The following is a 23,032-nucleotide window of genomic DNA, read 5'->3' as shown; positions in this document are numbered from 1 at the left end:
AAGCCGCAAAGGTTGGGGACCACTGCTATAAAGCACTATGAAGTGGTATATAAGTCTAAGTGCTATTGCTATTTCTGTTATGACACATGTTTTCCCTTGCCTGAATAGATGTGCATCAGACCAAATTTCACCCAAAACAGTATCCTATGACAATCAGATCTTTCTAAAAGCTACAAAATGAAGAAAGTAGTTGTCTTTACTTTTGTCTAAGGAGCTACTGTTCGATGGTTTACTGAAAGGTATTTTTAGGGACAAAAAGCTCAGGATAATCCTAACATAACTGAAGAATCATGATTTATGCTGTCCCAATTTTTGCAATATTTAACATAACATTTACAAACCTGAATGAAGTCAAATATTGTAAGTGGCAATAAATCATCCAGTATTGCTATATCCTTTGAAAACCTGTTAAGTATCCCACCTATATGTTGAAGAGAAAAAATACGTTAATTATCAACTGAATATTTTATCAATATTGGTTAAACTAAACAATGAGCTTTTTGAATAAGTAAAATGTTAAAATTCTACTATAACATTCCCGAGCTTATTTGCAGTATATTTAAGCATATAATTCTGATTAATACTGGATTAGTTTATATTTAGATTAGTTACAGGAAAATGTTTACATAAACAGATTTATATACTAATTTAGGATGGTAAGAGGACATGTACCTAATAATTTAGTTTTTTCACACATGGGGTAACAATTCACATATTTTTTCGTTATAAAACATTTATATACCTATGCATCTTCCAATCAACTTTACGCAGTGTGCTGGTTACGTACCTGGCTCCCTGCCACGTGACGGCAGCCCTGCCCGAGCTGCTCAACGTTATAGCCGCGGTGGCGGTTGACACCCCCAGGCTTATGGTCATGGGGGATTTTAACCTGCCATCCGTCGGTGAGGCGTCTGAGGCGGCTCGGGAGTTCATGGCTTCCATGACGGCTATGGACCTGACCCAGTTAGTTCATGGCCCTACTCACACGGGGGGAAACACGCTAGACCTGGTTTTTGTCTCTGGTCAGTGGTTGAGTGATCTTGAGATAGGGGATATAGTGATCGAGCCCTTGTCATGGTCAGATCACTCCCTCCTTCGCTTTGACCTTCGAACCGCCGCACCCCGCCGCAGGGAGGCGGAACCATTGAGGTGGTACCGCCCCAGGCGCCTGATGGATCCTGATAGGTTCCAGACGGAGCTTGGGCCATTTCCTGAGGCTCTGGCACACGGCTCGACTAAGGAGCTGGTGGCCGCCTGGGATAGGGCGGCTGCTGGAGCTTTGGATCGGGTCGTGCCTTTGTGGCCTCTGACCCGGCGTCGATCTCGCCTGGCTCCTTGGTTCACCGAGGAGCTGAGGGAGATGAAGCGCCGGAAAAGACGCCTGGAGAGTGGTTGGAGGGCCAGCCATTCTGAATCTGACCGAATACTGGTAAGGTCTCATATTAAGACCTACCTGGTGGCGATAAAAGTGGCGAAGTATAACTATTTTGCCACTCTTATTGCGTCATCAGATAATCGCCCGGCCGCCCTGTTTAGGGTGACCCGCTCCCTGCTCCACCAGGAAGCGCGGGAGGACCCCTTGGAGGGTAGAGCAGAGGATTTTGTACAGTATCTGTATGACAAAATTGCTCAGATTCGGGAACATCTGGACTCTGACTGGGTAGATTCAGTGGGGAGGACAGAGGCAGGTCTTGTGAGTATTATCTGGGAAGAGTTTGATTCTGTGACGCCCGAAGACGTGGACAGGATACTGGGCAGACTGAGCGCAGCCACATGTTTACTGGACCCGTGTCCCTCCTGGTTGGTGCTGGCCTCTCGGGAGGTTACACGAGGCTGGCTCCAGGGGATTATAAATGCTTCCTTGAGTGAGGGTGTCTTTCCTGCCGCCTTGAAAGAGGCGGTGGTGAGGCCTCTCCTCAAGAAACCTTCCCTGGACCCGGCAGTGTTGGCAAATTATCGTCCAGTCTCCAACCTTCGCTTCGTTGCGAAGATTGTTGAGAGTGTGGTAGCGCGACAGCTCCCCCAGTACCTGGATGAATCGTCGTATCTGGATCCGTTCCAGTCGGGCTTCAGGCCTGGGTACAGCACGGAAACGGCATTGGTCGCGTTGGTTGATGATCTCTGGAGGGCTCGGGACAGGGGTTGTTCCTCTGTCCTGGTCCTATTAGACCTCCCAGCGGCTTTTGATACCATCGACCATGGTATCATGCTGCACCGGCTAGAGGAGTTAGGGGTGGGGGGCACCGTCCTACAGTGGTTCTCCTCCTTTCTCTCTGACCGGTCGCAGTCTGTGTTGACAGGGGGGCAGAGGTCAACCCCGAGGCCCCTTGTATGTGGGGTGCCACAAGGGTCGGTCCTCTCGCCCCTTCTGTTCAACATTTATGTGAAGCCACTGGGTGAGATCATCCGTGGTTTCGGGGTGAAGTACCACCAGTACGCTGATGATACTCAGCTGTACATCTCCACCCCGGACCACCCCAATGATGCCCTTGAAGTGATGTCCCGGTGCCTGGAGGCCGTGCGGATCTGGATGGGGAGAAACAGACTCAGGCTCAACCCATCCAAGACCGAGTGGCTGTGGTTTCCGACATCCCGATATAGTCAGTTGGTGCCATCACTGACTATTGGGGGCGAGTCACTGGCCCCCACAGAGAGGGTTCGCAACTTGGGTGTCCTCCTGGACTCATGGCTGTCTTTAGAAGAGCACATGACGGCCGTGGCCAGGGGGACTTTTTATCAGGTCCGCCTGATTCGCCAGTTGCGTCCCTTTCTGGATCGGGACTCGTTAAATACGGTCACTCATGCTCTTGTTACTTCCCGCTTGGACTACTGCAATGCTCTCTACATGGGGCTCCCCTTGAGGAGCACCCGGAGGCTCCAGCTGGTCCAGAATGCGGCCGCGCGGGTGGTTATGGGAGCGACGTGGCGCTCCCATGTGACCCCCCTCCTGCGCGAGCTGCACTGGCTCCCGGTGGTCTTCCGGGTGCGCTTCAAGGTTTTGGTTACCACCTTTAGAGCGCTCCATGGCATCGGACCGGGGTATCTACGAGACCGCCTTCTGCTACCAATAGCCTCTCACCGACCAGTACGCTCCCATAGAGAGGGGCTCCTCAGGGTGCCGTCGGCCAAACAGTGTCGACTGGCGGCCCCCAGGGGGAGAGCCTTCTCTGTGGGGGCACCTACCATCTGGAACGAGCTCCCCCCAGAGATACGGAAGATCCCGGACCTGCGCACGTTTCGCCATGCTCTCAAAACTTTTCTATTTCAGCAAGCTGGCCTGGCCTAACTCCCATCTTTTAAATTTTTAAATTTTTTAATTCGTGATTTTACAAATTGGGTGTTTTAATCTGTGTTTCGGCCGAAATATTTAATAATTTTAAGGGATTTTTTAATATTTGTATTATCTGTATTTTATCTTGGCTGTTCACCACCTTGAGTCCTTCGGGAGTAGGGCGGTATAGAAATTTGATAAATAAATAAATAAATAAATAAATAAATAAATAAATAAATAAATAATGTTATACATTTTTAAGCTTTATTTTGTTTATTTATTAGATTTTTAAAACCCTGCTTTTATTATTTTATAAGTAATTCAAGGTGGCAAACATGCATAATACTCCTTCTTTTTTTTCTTTTCCACAACACCCCATGAGGTGGGTTGGCTTGAGAGAGAATGACAGGCCCAAGTTACCCAGTCAGCTTTCATGCCTAAAATGGGACTAGAACTCAGTCTCTTGGTTTCTAGCCTTAATCACTAGACAGAACTGACTCTATCTACTGTATGCTGCTGAGTCCTTCAAATTTAGGGCAGATTATAAACAATATAAGATAAATAAATATTTGACACCATAGATGAGTTTAAGCAAGCATAAGATTCACCAATTGTTTCCTTCTCACTTAGTACACTTATGACAGTGTTCAGAAATAATTGCTTCTATTTTTATGAACCTCACACTACCAAGTCATTGCAGGACAACTCAACATGGCCAATTCAACACAGGGACAATTTTCCATGGGCAGCTGGAGAACCGGGCACGTGGGCAAGTGAGTGGGTGAGCAGAGTGCAGAGCAGGAGCAGCCAGGGGCTTCCCATTTTCATACGCCTCCATTGCCACTGCTGCTATTGCTGTGCTGTTTGGAGTTCTGGCCATTAAATGGCAGTGGCAGTGTTTGGGCTGTTTGCCAGTGGTGGGCGAAGCAGGCAGCAGGGAGGTGGTGGAGGCTTGGCATTTCCCATTTTCAAACACATTTTACCACTGCTACGTCATTCTCCTCCCACTCGTTCGCCTGCCCACCCAGTTCTCCCTCCAACTGCCCATGGCAAGTTGTCCCCACAGCAAATTGGCCGTGATGTTCTGCAACAACTTAGTGGTTGTAGTTGGTAGAGGCAGAGGCAGTGGTGAGTTGGCAGATGCAACTTGATGGTGATGAACTGGCCGTGCTAAGCTGGCTGTGCCGAATTGTTCCATTCTGCCCTAAATGCCTAGCAAATGCCTTTGCTATAAATGCTTTAAGATATCTCTATTGCATTTTAAATTCACTACACTTATGCATACATGCTGCCCAATATGCTACATAGCATGAGAGGATCTAATACCAATGGTAATATATGCAGACATGTGTGAAAGTTGGTAATGGATCTTGATTAATAATTAATATCTTCTATTCTTAAATATCCAGAGTACATCCTCTATCAAAGATGGTTTCTGAATGTCTATCTCTAATATCTTTGGATTTTTAAAAACTGATTATTGCAACTTGTTTCGAGAGTGTTTGCAAATTTTGAATGATGGAATAAATCACAAACGTCTCCTTTGCCTAAACTCAATATTACCTAAGCATATAAAAATTATTGCAGATTGCATAGCGTTTAGTTACCTGCTTTGAGTTTGTTGAAGGAAGACATAGGAGCCTGAAGTACTGCATGAAGCATCTTGCGGTGAAGAGTTTTAGAAATTGTTATAAGGGTATGTACTAGGGGTAGGCCTCTAAAGAGCCCCATGGCTAGCAAGGTATCTGCCACCCCCACATAAATGTAGAAGATATAAAAGCTGCTAGTGTTAGTAATAATAACTGCACTCTTCCCCAGTAGCTCAGAGGAATGGTTTTTTGTTGTCTCTGTTGTATTTGGGTGAGGCGAATCAGCAAACCTATAAAATAGACACAAATACATATTGTAAGTTTATAGTCATTTATAAATTTACAGTCACATACTGAGTTTCATTTTTTAAAACCATGATATGTCATACTAGCATTGAAATCACAATTTAATAGTTTCTGAGAATGCCGTTTTGATAAAAATGATTGTTTTAAACGGACATATTTGAATGTATGATTAAATATTTGAAAAGGAGCAAAGAATAATAACAGCAATTTTGATGTCTTATAAAGTTAAATTAAGACATCAAAATTGTTGTTGTTAGCATTATTCCTCATTTATTATTATAATACCACACTTGATAAAAAACATTCCTGTCCAAAAAAAGACAACAGGAAAACTTTTATACATACATACAACTGTTATTTACATAGTAACAATCCCATTGAATTCAAAGAACATATTTTTAATAGACATCTACAGGTCATCTTTGAGAATAATTGGATGGCACGGAAATCTTTAAAAGTGCAGAATTGGGCTGTAGCATATAATAATGAATTATCCATGTAGGACTAAGCAAGGACTGGATTAAAAGTGTTAAAAGTTAATATATTTGTTTTAAATGTTAAGTGGCAGCCAAATGAAAATTTGAAATGTAGGAATAAATTAAAGGTAGGCAATTGGTGCCAATGAAGAATCTTGAAATAAAAATAGCAGTTTTATCATTTTATGGCATAGAGAGAAAGAGAGAAATTCTGTTTAACCTTCCCAAAAGTACCACTGATATCACAGAACAAGCTATGCATTAATTATATGTATGCATTTAATATTATGACTAAAAGATAAAATCTCCTTCAAGTGGAGCTCAACTCCTGATGACTGCATAGGAAATCCATGATAATGGAATGGAAATTATTTTCCATTATCATCTTCTGATATGTCTTTTTCAACTTCCTTGCATTGCCTGTTCTGGGGATTTCCTAGCATACCAACCAGTGGTGGGCTCCAAATTTTTTAACAACTGGTTTTCTGCCCTAATGACTGGCTGGGTTAGCATGGCTTGGTGTGGTCATGTGACTGAATAGGCATGGCCAACTGTATATCACTTGTATGGGTGTTACCTGTATGGGACAGGCAGGGTTGGGGAGGGAATCCAGGGGTCTCCGGTGGGGGGAAAGGAAAGAAAGATTTAACCTCTGTGTGTGTGTTTGTTTGTGTGTGTGTGTTTGTGTGTGTGTGTGAAAGAGAGAGAGAGAGAGAGACCATGTCAAACTAGACTGGGAAAGCTGGCTGCGAGAGGAAGAGAAGCTGGGCAAACTGAACTCAGATGCTTCCGGGTTCCCTCATCCCAGAATCAGCAACCTCGCACTCTTCCCTCTCTGCTAGCCCCTTTCTTCTCACAGGATCACCCAGCAGTGGACATGGAGAGGGAGAAGAGGGCAGTGGTGGCCGCTAGCATTGAGGGGAGAGTGCCACACAGAAATGGGAGCACACAGAAATGCCACCCCCTTCTCCCTCTCCATCTCTGTTGCTGGGCGATCCTGTGTGAAGAAGGGGGCTAGCAGAGAGGGGAAGAGTGCAAGGTTGCTGCTTCTGGGATGAGGGGACCCAGGACACGTCTGGGTTTGGCTCACCCAGCTTCTCTTCCTCTCACAGCCAGCTTTTTGGGGCCGTTTTCAGGCCATTTTTGGACTGAAAAACGGCCTGAAAACGGCCCTAAAAATGGTCTGAAAATGGCCTAAAAATGGCTCAAAAATGGCCTGTTTTTGGATGTTTGGGGGCAGTTTTCAGGCCGTTTTTCAGGGCAAACCGGTCCAAACCGGCAGCAGCCCACCTCTGATACCAACTAAGTAGACCATGCTTAGCTTGTTGAGATCAACCAACATCATATGTTGCCATCTAACTGGGCATGTGATAATTACTTTGGCTTTAAATATTAAAACTTAGCCCTATTGAAATGTTAGTTACATAACATAAACAAATCTTTAATATTGTACTGTAAATACTCACTTATTGATATACCATACCCCAACCAGGGAAGCAGCCACCTAAAAATAGAAAATTGATAGTTAATTCATACTTAGACATCCCATTTTTGGCATTCTATGGATTTCCTATGCATTCTATAAAATGTATAATTTCACATATTGATGGTAACATGTATAAAGTCAGCCAAAGGTTTTATGTCCAGGGTTACTCAAATTTATAAAGTGCCCAATTATAAAATAGAACTGCCAAACTACAATTTAATAATTCTGTACAAGGAAATTATTTCAGGTGCTGTAATTCTATTATCGACAGGCCTGTTGAAGTACCCTTTGAAAATTGGACACATCTGTTAATTTCAATTTCACTCAGTTCCCAATCTTATTTCTTCCTGTTTCCATATTAGCTTGCTGGGTTTTTTTAAAGAATAAAAATGGGTATATGATTTCACATTTGTTTCTCCCAATGTATACATTTCTGTATTTTATTTTGTCCAGTGAATGTCCATATATATATTATGTTATGTATTTCTGCGGGCATATTGTTGGAGATCACTCAGTGGTGGGATTCAGCCAGTTCGCACCACTTTGGGAGAACCGGTTGTTAACTTTCTGAGCAGTTTGGCAAACTGGTTGTTGGAAGAAATGATTAGGGCAGAGAACCGGTTGTTAAATTACTTGAATCCTACCACTGAGATCACTCAATTAAAAAGTTACAGTATCAAAACATTATGGTGTCTAGGCTAACATAGTGAAAATTTACATTTGAGGTGGTAGCCTTTTGGTTTTAATGTTTTTCATGGTTTTTATAGTTTTATTGCTGGGAGCTGTCAAGTTTTAAGATGGACAGCCATACAAATAGTTTAACATAAATAATAATAAACTTGTAAAATACAAGAATCAATACATTTGGTAAGTTTTTGTTATATAGGTAGTCCTTGCTTAATTACTATTCAGTCAGTGACTGTTCAAATTTAGGACATTGATAAATGAATGCAGTTATGGCTGGTCCTTGAATTTATAGTGATTGTGGTATCCCCAGCGAAGGCTGCAAAAGGCTTTAGGAAAGCTTTGGGGAGGCTTCACGAACACCCTGCAAAGGTCCAGCAGCTACCTCTACCAGGCATGCCTCAGCAGGAGCAGCAGGAAGAAAATGGTGAAAGTCAACTAAGGATGGCATGGGATGCAGATGGCAGTGTCAGCAGAGTTCAAAGTAGCCAAAAGAGCAGAGATAAAGGAAAAAATGGGTGGGGACGGGGGACCTGAGGTGGAGGTGAATACAGCAGAGAAGGAGTCTGGCTAATGACCAAGGAAGGAAGTTTCTATCATTCTTTTTTTATTAGACCCCTTTTCTTCTATACATCTTGTACAGCATGTACGAAAGGAGAAAGCTTTTCTTTACAATTGTCGCATAAGCAATTTTTTAAAAGTAGAATTTATTATTATAATACTCTTACCTCAATTAAAAAAATAATAAAACATATAAATAATACAACAATCATTTTTTTGTGGATGGTTATATATCTGAAGTATGTATTCCATGAAGTGACTGCATTCATGGTGTCTGAATCATCAAAGAAACATTCCTGGCAAAATAATTGAGAATACAATTAGACTGTTCTATATAACTACTTCTTGTTTGCACCCTATTGGTATCATCAGTATAAGCCTAGATGTTATTGCTACTAGTTTTCATGAGAACTCCTATTAATGACATATGCTTACAATTTCGGTTTCCAGCTTTCTTTTAGACAAAAATGTGCTTAGAATGTTATTGTTACCCTCTTATTCATTCATATTTACAGCTCTTTAAAAGCGAGAGGATTTCTCCTGATGTATTCTTATTGTACTTGAAACAGAATGTACTATTCAGGATCATTTACTCTTAAAAATGAAAGCACATTTTCAAATGCAATTTCCCCTAATATATCCCTTTTTGTACATGTTCCCTTAATAAATGTATCAGCATATTAAACTAAAAGCTAATGATTCTTTGAATTGGAAATATTATCTTGCAATACCAAGCTGGGTATCCAAGAAACAGGGCCACTTACAACCATTTAGCTACAATAACTTGAAATATGGTATATACCTTTAAATCATCTTCATTAAGTTCTTCAGTTATTTCTACCAGACTGCCCCGAGACAAACGCCTTGCATAGATGTCTGCTTCAGAAGATCGATGGATGACTGATATGCTGCCTTTTTTGTAAATGCTTTGATTTGGATGAATTGATGTTCTGGTCATTAAATTAAGCACAGATTGTCTTCTCTGCCCCCTGAATGTGGGTCCTGAATTTAATACATTGCTGCGAGGCAGAATTGCCTCCCCTTGTTCAGACTCTGGCACTAAAGACAACTTTCTTTCTACTGGTTCTCCGAGAACCTCTTCCTTACCATTGACCTGCAGTGATGTTTTTTGCATGAGAGAAAACTTGCGGCTAGAATTTAGTGCATTCATTACAGAGTTCTTCCTTTTCTCAGTAAAATCTGATGTTTGTTTAAAAGATGTTTTTTTCATTTCATTTCGTGAAGCCATTCCATCATTATCAATAGAGAAACGTCGCAGTGTTTCAGTAAGAATGGAGTTTCTTCTTTCTGCACTGCAGTAGTCAAAAGCATCAAATCCCATCAGCTCAGAACTGAAGTTGGGTCGCTGACCCTGAAGTTCAGAAAATGTTCCATAGAAATAACAGCATCCTCCATGGAGAATCAATATCTTGTCTGCTATCTTTAAGTGTTCCAGCTTTGAAGTGACCAGTATTCTAGTTTTATTGACAATAAGCTTGCAAACACAACTTCAGAAAAAGAAAGAAAAATGCAGATATGAAGTTAGGTACTATATATCGATGACTTTATTATACAAGTGATTTCTAATAGAAAGCTATCCTACATTCATTTAGCTTTAGGGGATTGAAAAAGAACACTATTTTCTAGGCAAATCATATTTGTGCTGGATATCTGTCTATAGGTAATCTTCAATTTCCAATTGTTCATTCAGCTATCATTCAAAGATATAATGGAACTGAAAAAAGTGACTTACAACCAGTCCTTGCACTTAAAACTGTAGCAGCATTCCCATGGTCATGTGACCGAACATTGGGCACTTGGCAACCTGCATATATTTATTACATTTGCAGTGTCCTGAGGTCATGGGATTGCCATTTACAAGCTTCTGATAAGCAGTTAATGGAGGAATATTTACTCACATACATATTGGCTCTCCACTCACGTAAACTAGGGAGTGACCCTAACTGTTTGAGAACATGTCTTAACAGGGATGTTATTATCCACTATTAATGTCAGTATTATTTTTTAATATATTGTAAACAGTGATGTCTATTGCTGGTCTATGATCGTAATAAAGTTCTATTCTATTCTATTCTATTGAGGAATCTGGATTCACATAATAGCAATAGCACTTAGACAGTGGTGAAATCTAAAATTTGTTACTACCGGTTCTGTAGGCGTGGCTTGGTGGTGGTGGTGGGGTAATGTGACTGGGTGGGCCTGGCCAATTTTTTTTTTTTTACTTTTAAAACTATTTTTTCTACAACCTCTTCGGCGAAGAGGTTGTAAAAAAATGCTTTCAAAAGGCTCTTGACGATCCCAGCTGACTTGCCTGATTGGCAGAGGCTTCTTTTTTTTTTTTAAAGCCTCTAATGATCCCAGCTGAACTGCACGATCATCAGAGGCTTTTTTTTTTACTTTTAAAAGCATTTTTTCGGCCAAAGAGGTTGTAGAAAAAAATGCTTTTAAAAATTAACAAAAAGCCTCTGATGATTGCGTGGCTCAGCTGGGCAATGGGGGGGCAGGGATTTTTGCTACCTGTTCTCCGAACCACCCGCCTCCATTGCTACTGGATCGGGTGATCCGGTCCAAATCGGGAGCATTTCACCCCTGCCTTAAAGAATTACTGTTTCCCCAGGTCTTGGATTGTGGGATGTGTTTTGTAGATGTTTTTGTGTAGAGTGTCCATCTGTAGATTCAACCTGTGCTGCATTTGTATTTTAACTTTTATTCGCTTTTCTTATATTGTGAACCACCCAGAGTTTTTTGCGAATCAGGTGGAGCTCAAGTCAACTAAATGTATGAATGAATAAATAAATATATTTATTGCATTTTTCTGACTTTTCCTAAATATAGTCTTCTGCAGATTTCAAGTGATTAGAAAAATGAAGAAACAGTGCACCAACGGGGAGGGAGGGAGGGAGGGAGGGAGGGAGGGAGGAAGGAAGGAAGGAAGGAAGGAAGGAAGGAAGGAAGGAAGGAAGGAAGGAAGGAAGGAAGGAAAAAATAGGGGAAAATTAACAGTAAAAAAATAGCAAGTTTCAAACTGTAAACTTTCTGCATGTAAGGAAAGTTTGACAATATTATATTGGTAAGAAGAAAGTAAGAAAATAAGAAAGACATACAATAGCAGAAGCTGCAGCAAGCTTTATTCAAGAAAAGTTGGAAAAATAGCATGGGAGGAATATTTTTACATCTGAAAAGAAACCAATCAAAGAGCATGGCTGGCTTGGAAGTGCAGCAGACATACTGGAAACAGTGAGTTGACAGAAGCAGGAAAACACCACTTTCAAAAAGAACAAGAAAATGAATCTCGTAATCACATTCATGAGGGGTAGAGGATGAAGTCAGGATAATGACATCCATTCCTGTTCTCCAAAAATGATTGCTGGCCTATTCTGGACATGGGTCAAGCTGGCTATGAGGATAAGCCTTTTATAGCTCTATTTCCTTTTCTATTCTGGTTCCTCAAGAGAAGAGTACTCCAAATGGGTTTTTAATATGCTGTGGCTCTTATGTTTTAAGTGACCAGCAAAAGAAGCCATCATATACCAGTAGGTTTATAAAGAGGATTAATAGATCTTCAATTATCTTTTTCAGGCCCAGTTATACAAGCATTTGTAAAGGATGGTGATCATTTAAATTCCATTATAAACTTGATAATGCTAAATTACAAAGGAAGTTCAACAAGCAGAAAATGTTATTATGCTTAGTGGAATGACTAATGTGTACATGTTAATATAAAACATTAATATTCAGATTGGAATGATGAAGTGTAAATGAATCTAAGGATTTATTAGAATTAGAGCAGTTGTTTGCTTTTATTTATAGACCCTTACATAATTTAACAAGTACAAATTTCAGAAACTGATGTTCCCTATTAGATATTTTTACTGGATGCCAACACTGCTCTTCATAAATCATTTGCTATCTCCTTATACAATATCATTTTTTCTAGTAGTTAACCAAATATATAAAAACATATCCTACCTTTCAAATATTTCTTTCTCTGTTAACATGTCTAAATAACCAAAAGGAGAATCCAAGAGATACAAATCAGCATCTTTATACACTGCTCTAAATAGATGACAAAGAAATTTAGTTAGCTTTCATTAAAATATGTGCTAAAACTTAAATACTGCTTTGATTAATTATTTTGATTTTATTACAATCTTGAATTATTGTTATATGTGATAAAATATATTTAGCCAAAGCAAATTCTTTCATTAAATTAAATAAAAAATAGTAGGCAAAATGCAGCAACTGGCAGTTATAAAACTTTAAAATACAGGAATTATATAATATTAAAATTTAATTTTATATATCCATTCATTAAAAGTAAGTTTCATTAAACTAAATGGTATAATATTCTGATTTTAGAAATCAAAATATTTAACATGTATGTAAGGTTACTTCTCTTTAAGAACAAGTGAAATTTAATTCTGTTTATGAAAAACAACATACCATTATTTCTACTCACCTAGCTAAAGAAATTCTGGCTCGTTGACCTCCACTGAGAGTTATTCCACCTTCTCCTAAAACTGTGTCATCTTTCTCTGGAAACTTTGAAATATCCTGTTGAAATATTGTATAAAAATGTTTATTTTCCATTTTCAGAGCAACATTGCTTTTCAATATACAGCATCTTAAATAAAAAAAACCAGAATAATTAACAATAAGTTTTCATAAAAATGCTCTTGTTTTAAGCTAAGAAGATGAATATTTTATTTATCTGACAGGGTAAGCTACTGTACATAAACAGGAAGCATATTACCTAGTTGGATAATAAAATAATAAAATATTTGCAAGCAACAACCAAGCTTGGAAAACACCAAGGACTCCACAGTTCAGTCCTGAACTACACATATTCTCTTCTTTTGGAAATATTTTTTCACATGACTGACCAAGAGTCAATAATTATAATAATGATACCTAATAATAATACTCATAGACCTTAATAAAATGTCATAAACAATCCACAAATAAAAAGTATAGAAAACCAAAATAAAATGAAGTAACTTATTTTTAAATTATTATAGACAGGTATAATATAGGTTATACTGTAATAGACTAAATGATATATGGCTACTAATGAAATAATGGCAATTGTAAGGCAATCATTACATGAAAATTTATGTTCAAACTTTTTTCCAATAATTTATAGCATAAAATTTGTTTTGTTTATAGATATAGCAAACTGGATGGTGGCATCCTTGGATGTGCCATAACAACAAAACATTATTTAGTTAGTAATTGTAAATCTGAACATTATCAGTACAGTGAATTCCTTGTTATTCATTTCATTTTGTCAACATTCACATCACTTCATATTTGCATTAGCTATTAATAAATTACTTGTATTCAAAATTTAGTTAAATAAGTTCAACATGTTATCCCACCAACCAATACGCTCTCACAGAGTAGGCCTACTTATAGTACCATCATTAAAACAATGTCGTCTAGTAGTTCCAAGGGAGAGAGCCTTCTCTGTGGGGGCACCTACTCTTTGGAACAAAATACCCCCTGGAATACGATCTTCGCACTTTCCGACGTGCCCTGAAGACCTTTCTGTTTCAACAAGCAGGGCTAGCATAAACATCTAAATTCTATGCCAAGGTCTTAGCAGATACACCAAGTTGACTCAATTTATTATTTACTGTTTAATATATATATATATATATATATATATATATATATATATATATATATATATATAAAATATGTATATTAAATCTTAATCTGTTCACCGCCCTGAGTCCTTTGGGAGAAGGGCGGTATAGAAATTCAATCAATCAATCAATCAATCAATCAATAATAAATAAATAAATAAATAAATAAATAAATAAATAAATAAATAAATATTTGTTGTGGCCCGTCAGCACCCTGTGCAGTTAGTAGCTGATTCCGACAGCGAGGAGGCTGGTATGGTGCTGCACCAGCAGCCTGTGCAGTTGGCACTCGAGTCGGACAATGAGGAGGCTGAAGAAGATGTGGTGCCAGAGGCAGGGATTCAGCCAGGGCCTTCAGAACCTCCAGAAGCTCCCATAAGTGAAGAGGAAGAAGAGGAGGAGCCTCTTCTCGATGAATGAGCGCGCAGAGCTGCGAAAAGGCAGGAGTGGCTCCTCAGAAGAAGGTCTCCTCGAGAGTAAGGCTTGGGGCTAATTGGCCACTCCCCTAGCCTATTTAAGGAAGGACGATGACTGATGCAATTTGCAGGAAACAACTTCGTTCACATTCCTTCGAGTCTTGATTACAGAAACAGATTTCGGCTCTTGTTTTTCTCTTATCAGTTTTCCTGCAAATTGCTTCTGGGCATTCTGCCAACCACAGTAAGATTATGGTTATCTGAAATACTGTGCCTCAGAACTGAGTTATTATTCTTTGAATTCTTGTTGGCTGTTAATGAAGTTAAATTAACAGCCCTTGTTCAGAAAAGACTGGTTTATTGTACTTGTGTTTGAACAGGTACTAAGAAAGCTCATTAGTAGTCTTTAATTAGTAAATTAAGGTTTGTACGGACTTTGTGTGTGCTGCGTTCTTTGGGGTCCGTAGCTGGGGCAGAACAATATTTGACCTTTGAACTTTTTTGAATAGGATAATACTCTAGCCCTATTTATGGAACCATCTGGGACTATCCTAATTCCTTCCTTTCATTACAATAACAACTTGTTTTTAAACTTTGTTTTCCTGTAATTCAACAATTTCTAAACCAGAGAAAAAGCAGTTCTCTTCTCCTGCAATGCTTAGTTTATTAAGTACACTTCATGTGATGCTTGGCAGATATTCTTGGCAATATGCTGATGTATAATAGCTAATGAATCACTCCTAGGCACATTCTGTTTGACACTTTCATGGAATCCCAAGGGGCTGATGAATCAGAAACTGACTTTTAAAAAGTCTTGGACTTCTTCTCTGAACCAATGACATAGGATGAATGACTTTAATTACATTTTCTACTGATTTGTAGAAAATGAATTTCCTGAATTCTTTTTGTTTTCTATCTAGCATTACATTACATTGATAACATTTAATTTTCATTTAGTGATAAAGTCAGTAATTTCACATGAGGTTCTTTAAGAACAGGCTTTGTTCTTAAGAGACTGGTTTTAATTAAACTCTAGAAATGTGTTCCCTCTGAAGTTCTGCTATATTGCCTCATAGTGACAGTTTGTGTGACTTGTGGGATGATGACAGTGCTGATATCAGGACTGTTCCAGAAGGGATGAATGAAGAACAGTGAGAATATATGACAATGCATTTCCAGCAGGGTCATCCAAGGCATGAAGTTTATCTCAGTTGCCCAGCTAAAAGGGCACAAACATAGCAGGCAGAGGTGATACAAAAAGATACTAAAGCTGGGGTGATCATTTTAATGATAACATCAAAGGCATCATTTCATACTGTGTAGGAGAAGGCAATCATAATTCACTAAGATGGAGGGGCAAGATAGGTGGACTCAATTACATCAGTGATTAATTGAATTGCTGGAAAACGTGAAGGGCCAGGTTAGGGACAGTTCATCCTGGTCTATATATGATGACTAGAAGTTAATACCAGCTTGCTAGTCCATAATCAATGAATCAAATCTGTCAAACAAGGGATGATAGATAGATAGATAGATAGATAGATAGATAGATAGATAGATAGGTAGGTAGGTAGGTAGGTAGGTAGGTAGGTAGGTAGGTAGGTAGATATTGATAAACTGCAGAAGCCTGATTATAACTGACTTAGTCCAAGCATTTTTGTTTTCAATAAAACAAGTCAACAGTTACTATAATTCTTTCTTTCTACATTCCCATATCTGATTTCTGTAATCTGTGCAATGAAAAAAATCAGCACCTGAATTTCAATACCTAAAGACTCACTGAGTACACAGTTAAACATTGTTGTTTATCAACTGCTAAAGATTCCCAAACCACAATGTATGTTTACAAAAGGTGTGTGAGTAGAGGTTTCAATATGACTTTAGTGTTGATCTTAACACTAACACTCTTGCATAACATAAATTAGAGCCATAAATTCTATTTCACAGAATTGCAATTTAAGACTATTATATACTAACAAGACAATGCTATTCAGTTAAACAATTTATTATGGCATTTTGTCATCTGAAATATTTGCCTATAATAGTACGATTACTTTGCAAAAATAATATACATTCTGGATTACCCAAAAGTAATTTTACATGATTTTACATGTAAAAAATGGTTTTAACAGTAAAAAAAAAAATTGGCCATGCCCACCCAGTCACATTACCCCTCCACCAAGCCACGCCCATAGAACCAGTAGTAGCAAATTTTAGATTTCACCACTGGTCTTGATAGACCTGAAATTTTTTAATACATTTCCTTTGAATGGATTAATATACCGTATTTTCCGGCGTATAAGATGACTTTTTAACACAGGAAAATCATCTCAAAAGTCAGGGGTCGTCTTATACGCTGGGTACCCGAATCTGAGTTGCTGGCGCTGACCGATGACGCTACGGGAGCGCCGACAACATTGAGGGGAAGCTGTGCCGATCTCGTCAAGGCTGCATGCCGCTGAATGCTGCACCCAGCTGGTTGCTACGGGGAGCTTCCCCCGCCATCCCAGGCATCCAGGGGGATATTACCAACGCTCCGACTTCCCCAGCTGACCCCCAGTGATGGCGAGCCCCACCTGTCTGGGGAAGTCGGAGTGTCAGTAATATCCCCCTGGATGCCTGGGTGAAGCTCTGTGCAACAACCAGCTGGTTCCAGCATTGAGCGGCATGCAGCCTTGACGAGATCGGCACAGCTTCCCGAATCTGAGTTGCTGGCGCTGACTGATGACGCTACGGGAGCGCCGACAACATTGACAGGAAGCTGTACCGATCTCGTCAAGGCTGCATGCCGCTCAATGCTGGAACCAGCTGGTTGCTGCACGGAGCTTCACCCAGTCCCAGCTGGGGCTCGCCATCACTGGGGGTCAGCTGGGGAAGTCAGAGCGTCGGTAATATCCCCCTGGCTGCCTGGGTGAAGCTCCGCGCACTGGATTTCCAGTGCCACTTCAGGGAGCGCTCCTCAGAAGATGAGCTCTTGCAGGGGGCTGATCTGGCATCCGCAATGGAGAGCAAAATCCAGCTGCTCCCCGGACCAGTCACCATTTACCGCTCTGAGTCCCAAGCAGCAGGAAACGAAGGCTGCCTTGCGCCGCAAATATACCAAGGCAGAATCCTGATGCTGCACTTTCAGCAGAGAGATGAGGGCTGCCTTGGCCATCGGCTGGCGCAAATATACCAAGGCAAATGCTCATGCCGCACAAGTTCAAGTAGTGCTTCGCTCCCACACTTCTTCCTGCCCTCAGTCTCTCAGGGAGATGCTTGACTTCCTCTCAGCCCCAAGACACTGGCTGGCCCATGAGATGAGAGAGAGAGAGAATGAGAGAGAAAGAGAGAGAATCAGAATGAGACAGAGAGAGAAAGAGACAAAGAATGAAAGAGAGAATGAGAGAGAGAGAATCAGAATGAGACACAGAGAGAAAGAGACAAAGAATGAAAGAGAGAGAAAGACAGAATGAAAGAGAATGAGAGAAAGAGACAGAATCAGAGAGAGAGAGTGAGAGAGAGAGAATGAGAGACAGAGAAAGAGACAGAGAATGAAAGAGAGAGAATCAAAGAATCAGAGAGAGAATGAGAGAGAGAGACAAAATGAAAGAGAATCAGAATGAGAGAATCAGAATGAGAGAGAAAGTGGGGGGGAGAGAAAGGAGGACAGAGAGAAAGAGAGAATGAGAGAGTGGGGGGAGAGAGAAGGGGAGAGAGAAAGAGAGAGTGGGAGAAAGAGAGAGAGAAAGAGGGTGGAGAAAGAATGAGAGAAAGAGTGGGAGAGAGAGAGAAAGAGAATGAGAGAGTGGGGGAGAGAGAGGGGGGAGAGAGAAAGAGAGAATGAGAAAGAGTGGGAGAGAAAGAAAGAGAGGGAGAGAGAGAGAAAGCAAAAATGACAGAGAGAGAAAGAGAGAAAGAGAGCGAAAGAGTGGGAGACAGAGAGAGAGAGAGACAGAGAGGAGGGAGAGTGCCTGAAGGACCCCATCCCGTACTGGGTGTCCAGGTGCTTCAGCAAGTGGCGCACTGGATTCGTATTAGTGGTCCGCGAAATTTAAAATTATGAAGTTAGTGGTCCCTGAGGTCCAAAAGGTTGGGGACCCCTGGCCTAAGACCATCAGAAAACACATATTTTTGATGGTTTTAGGAATAACTTTATCGTTGGGGGTCACCACAACATGAGGAACTGTATTAAAGGGTCGCGGCATTAGGAAGGTTGAGAACCACTGCCTTAGCTGCTTGCCTTGCTTCGCTTGCCTGAATCCATTCCATCAGCAAGCAACTCCCTGCCTGCAATCAAGCAGGCAGGGAGTTGTGGACTTCAACTCCCAGAATTCCTCAGCCAGCAAAACAAAGCTGGCTGAGGAATTCTGGGAGTTGAAGTCTACAAGTCTTAAAGTTGCCAAGATTGGAGACCCCTGTTCTATTGGGTAAGTTTTTTTCCTCTTTGGGATCTTTAACAAAAATAGTTAATTGGGGTTTTTTTTAGTTGTTCTTTTTTAGACCTAGCCATTTAAAGTTAAGGAAGTTTTAAATTTAGCTTTCATATAAAAATAAAAATAAAATAAAATAATATTTGTGCAGCTTTCTGAGATTTAGTGTGTTTTTGTAGTGTTTCACTCTAACTACACAAACACACAAAATCTCACAAAGCTGTATGTGGAATTTTGTGTGTGTAAAGTGTGAAAGTTGTTTTTTGGGCTTTTTGTGGCTGTGTGAGGTTCCTGCTTGTTTCAGGGGCCATCTTGGGTTTAGCACAGCTGCTTTTACATTGTGGGTGAGCCAGTTGATGTTTTTTTAATTTTTATTTGGTGTGCGTTGGAAGAGGGGTAGCCTTATACGGTGAGTATAGCCCAAACCCTATATTTTAACAGGAAAATTCGGGGGTCGTCTTATACGCCCAGTCGTCTTATATGCCGGAAAATACGGTATTTACATTGTGCATAGATTTTTGTCTTATACTAGTGTTTTCATGTTTATCAAAAATAAATCTTTAAATAAATGGAAAATAATCCTAAAGATCTGTAGAGTAACAAGCTGGAATGTCCCATTGTGATAATTCTATTGGGATCAAATATTATAGGTTATTAAATAGAATTATGCATACATTAAGTCAAAAAATCAAACTATAATTACTAACCAATCAATATATTTTATGAAATGATATTTGAAGCTAACAAATACATCCTTCAGTATTGAACTGGGGTATAAATGAAATTGATAAATAAGTATTGTAAACCACAAAACAGTCTAAAAGCTACAAAGGTAATAGTTAGCAACATGAAAAAATGCAAGATAAAGCTGTAAGGAATTTGAGACAGGAGGGTCTTGTACTATAAATCATATTAATTTATGTATTGTATTATTCACAGTATTATGTTGCTCTCAGAAGTGTTGACGTGGGAGTAGAAGTTATGTTGCAAACCTCAGGAAAGTACAAGGAACAGAAATAAGGAACTTGTTAAATGTACTGATGAGCTTAATGACCTATGTTCTATATCATCCCTGTAACGAACTTATATTAAGAAACATATTACCAGAAGTGTTCATGGAAAGTAACAGACGGTGTACCCATATATGGAAATACAGTCAGAAGCATAACGCCTCTGGCATGGCTAGAATTGCAAAATGTATAAAAGGTACACCTTGGGCGTAGCCCAAGGTTTGGAATCTGACATGTGAATGCTCCAAACCTTTGCTAGCAAATAAATCTGTGTTCTCCAATTTCTGTGGTCTTGTCTCCTGCATTTGGGAAAGTGGGTTTTCCCGCTACAAATTTAATACTCAATTCAATGTGAAAATGATAAAGGGAAAGATAGTATGAAAAATTCTTGGCGATTCGAACGGAAGCATTGTGGCGAGGCAGTCCAGGAATTAGCATGCTCCAATGAGCTCCACGAAAACACAGACTGACAAGCCACTGCCAAGGGGTCTTTGGACTGGAACTGTCCTGTAGGGATGGGGAAGAAGGAGAGGAACCTCGGAAGACCAAGAGGAACAGGCAAGTTCCTCGAAGGTCAGAGGAAACTCTCTCCGACTCGGCAGTGGGGGTGGCGGCCATTGCGGCTGCCAAGAAGCTGGGGCAACCGAGCTAAGTATTGAGCAGCAGCAGTGACTGGAACAGAGTTTTGAAGCTGGGTGAGTGACAGCCAACTCATAGGCAAAATAACAGAAAAAGATTTTTAAACTTGAAAGAGCCCCAGCATAAAACAGCGGCTAACGGGCATGGGGGTAAAGAAAGAAGATGTTTGAAGCGGAAATTTAAATTGACAAAAACCCGAAAAGAAAATTGACTTTTGAATAAAAATATTTGGACTTTAAAAATCAGAAGAAATAACCCCAAAATTGACTAAAGGATTGGAAAGAAAACAAGCAGATCCTTTTTTTTTTAATGTTAAGAAAAACAAAAGAGAAATGAGGGCCAGTACTTCAGTTCTGTGAGTGGGAGGGGCAGATACGGTGGGAGCAGGGGGCCAAACCTGGTTGCGGGAGTGCGCACCCGCTGTCTTCGAGCGGTGGCACGCTCTGGCCCCCAATGCTCTTCTCGTTCCCCGGGTAGTTCAGATTCTCAGGGTCCAGACCTCCAGCTGATGTTGTACAATGCCAGATCCGTGGTAAATAAAGCCCCACTCATTTGTGATCTTGTTCAGGATGGGGGAGCGGATCTGGCAGGTATTACTGAGACCTGGTTGGGCCAAGAGGGGGGATCCCCCTTGTTGAAATGTGCCCACCTGGTTTCCATGCATTTCATCAGCCGAGGTCACAGGGTAGGGCGGGGGGGTGGCGGTTGTTATAAAAGAAGGTCTTGGTCCGAGGGAGGCCATTGTTCCTCAGGTTGCTGGATGTGAGTCCCTCCTGGTGAAGTGGGGGCATGGGGTATAGATGGGCTTGCTGATTACGTACCTGGCTCCCTGCCACATGGCAGCGGCCCTGCCCGAACTGCTCAACGTTATAGCCGGGGTGGCAGTTGATACCCCTAGGCTTATGGTCATGGGGATTTTAACCTGCCATCCATCGGTGAAGCGTCTGAGACAGCGCGGGAGTTCATGGATTCCATGACGACTATGGACCTCACCCAGTTAGTGCATGGCCCTACTCACACGGGGGGAAACACTCTGGACTTGGTTTTTGTCTCTGGTCAGTGGCTGAATGATCTTGATATAGGAGATACAGTGGTTGAACCCTTGTCATGGTCGGATCATTCCCTCCTTCACTTTGACCTTCAAACCGCTACACCCCGCTGCAGGGAGGCGGAACCGATGAGATGGTTCCGCCCCAGGCGCCTGATGGATCCGGATCGGTTCCAGATGGAGCTTGGGCCATTTCCTGAGGCTCTGGCTCACAGTTCAACCGAAGACCTCGTGGCCGCCTGGGATAGGTGGCCGCTGGAGCTTTGGATCGGGTTGTGCCTTTGCGGCCTCTGACTCGGTGCCAATTTCGCTTGGCTCCTTGCTTCACCGAGGAGCTGAGGGAAATGAAGCGCCGGAAAAGACACCTAGAGAGCGGTTGGAGGGCCAGCCTTTCCAAATCCGACCGAACACTGGTTAGGTCTCATATTAAGACCTACCTAGTGGCGATAAAAGTGGCAAAGTTTAATTATTTTTCCGCTCTTATTGCATCATCAGATAATCGCCCAGCCCCCCTGTTTAGAGTGACCCGTTCCCTTCTCCATCTGGGAGCGCGGGAGGACCCCTTGGAGGGTTGGGCCGAGGTTTGTACAGTAGCTGTATGACAAAATCACTCAAATTCGGGAAGACTTGGACTCTGATTGGGTAGATTCGGGTGGGGTGATGGAGGCAGGTCTTGAGAATATTATCTGGGAAGAGTTTGATCCTGTGACTCCCGAAGACGTGGACAGGATTCTGGGCAGACTGAGCGTGGCCACATGTTTATTGGACCCGTGTCCCTCCTGGTTGGTGCTAGCTTCCCGGGAGGTTACATGAGGCTGGCTCCAGGGGATTATTATTGCTTTGCTGAGTGAGGGTGACTTTCCCGCCGCCTTGAAAAAGGCGGTCGTGAGGCCTCTCCTCAAGGAGCCTTCCCTGGACCCAGTGTTTGCAGTGTTAGCAAATTATTGTCCAGTCTCCAACCTTCGCTTTGTGGTGAAGGTTGTTGAGAGTGGGGTGGCGCGACAGCTTCCCCAGTACCTGGATGAAACGGTTTATCTAGATCCGTTCCTGTCGGGTTTCAGACCTGGGTACAGCACGGAACCGGCATTGGTCGCATTGGTTGATGATCTCTGGAGGGCTCGGGACAGGGGTTGTTCCTCTGTCCTGATCCTATTAGACCTCTAGCAGCTTTTGATACCATCGACCATGGTATCATGCTGCGCCGGTTGGAGGAGCTGGGGGTGGGGGGCACCGTTTTGCGGTGGTTCTCCTCCTTTCTCTCTGACCGGTCGCAGTCTGTGTTGGCAGGGGGACAGAGGTCGACCCCGAGGTGCTTTGTGTTTGGGGTACCACAAGGGTTGGTCCTCTCGCCCCTTCTGTTCAACATTTATATGAAGCCGCTGGGTGAGATCATCTGTGGTTTCGGGGTGAAGTACCATCAGTACGCTGATGATACTCAGCTGTACATCTCCACCCCAGGCCACCC

At 41.5% G+C, this 23,032-nt stretch overlaps 1 protein-coding gene across 1 annotated transcript in view; it reads right to left on the bottom strand.

The window, feature by feature from the left end:
- CFTR (CF transmembrane conductance regulator) overlaps positions 1-23,032 on the bottom strand; it is a 132,728-nt gene that overhangs the window by 51,393 nt on the left and 58,303 nt on the right. Inside the window, exons 12-18 of the mRNA XM_034431038.3 lie at positions 12,854-12,948; positions 12,364-12,450; positions 9,176-9,881; positions 8,541-8,669; positions 7,109-7,146; positions 4,879-5,150; positions 342-421 (exon numbers count right to left, since the gene is read on the bottom strand). Of these exons, the coding sequence (XP_034286929.2) occupies positions 342-421; positions 4,879-5,150; positions 7,109-7,146; positions 8,541-8,669; positions 9,176-9,881; positions 12,364-12,450; positions 12,854-12,948 (1,407 nt within the window). The remainder of the gene's footprint in view (positions 1-341; positions 422-4,878; positions 5,151-7,108; positions 7,147-8,540; positions 8,670-9,175; positions 9,882-12,363; positions 12,451-12,853; positions 12,949-23,032) is intronic.

This window comes from Pantherophis guttatus, chromosome 7, assembly GCF_059756535.1.
Source record: "Pantherophis guttatus breed Tessera chromosome 7, ASM5975653v1, whole genome shotgun sequence".
Classification (NCBI taxonomy): Eukaryota; Metazoa; Chordata; class Lepidosauria; order Squamata; family Colubridae; genus Pantherophis; species Pantherophis guttatus.
The sequence above is the reverse complement of the archived record's forward strand: the minus strand, read 5'-3'. Positions and strand labels throughout refer to the sequence as shown.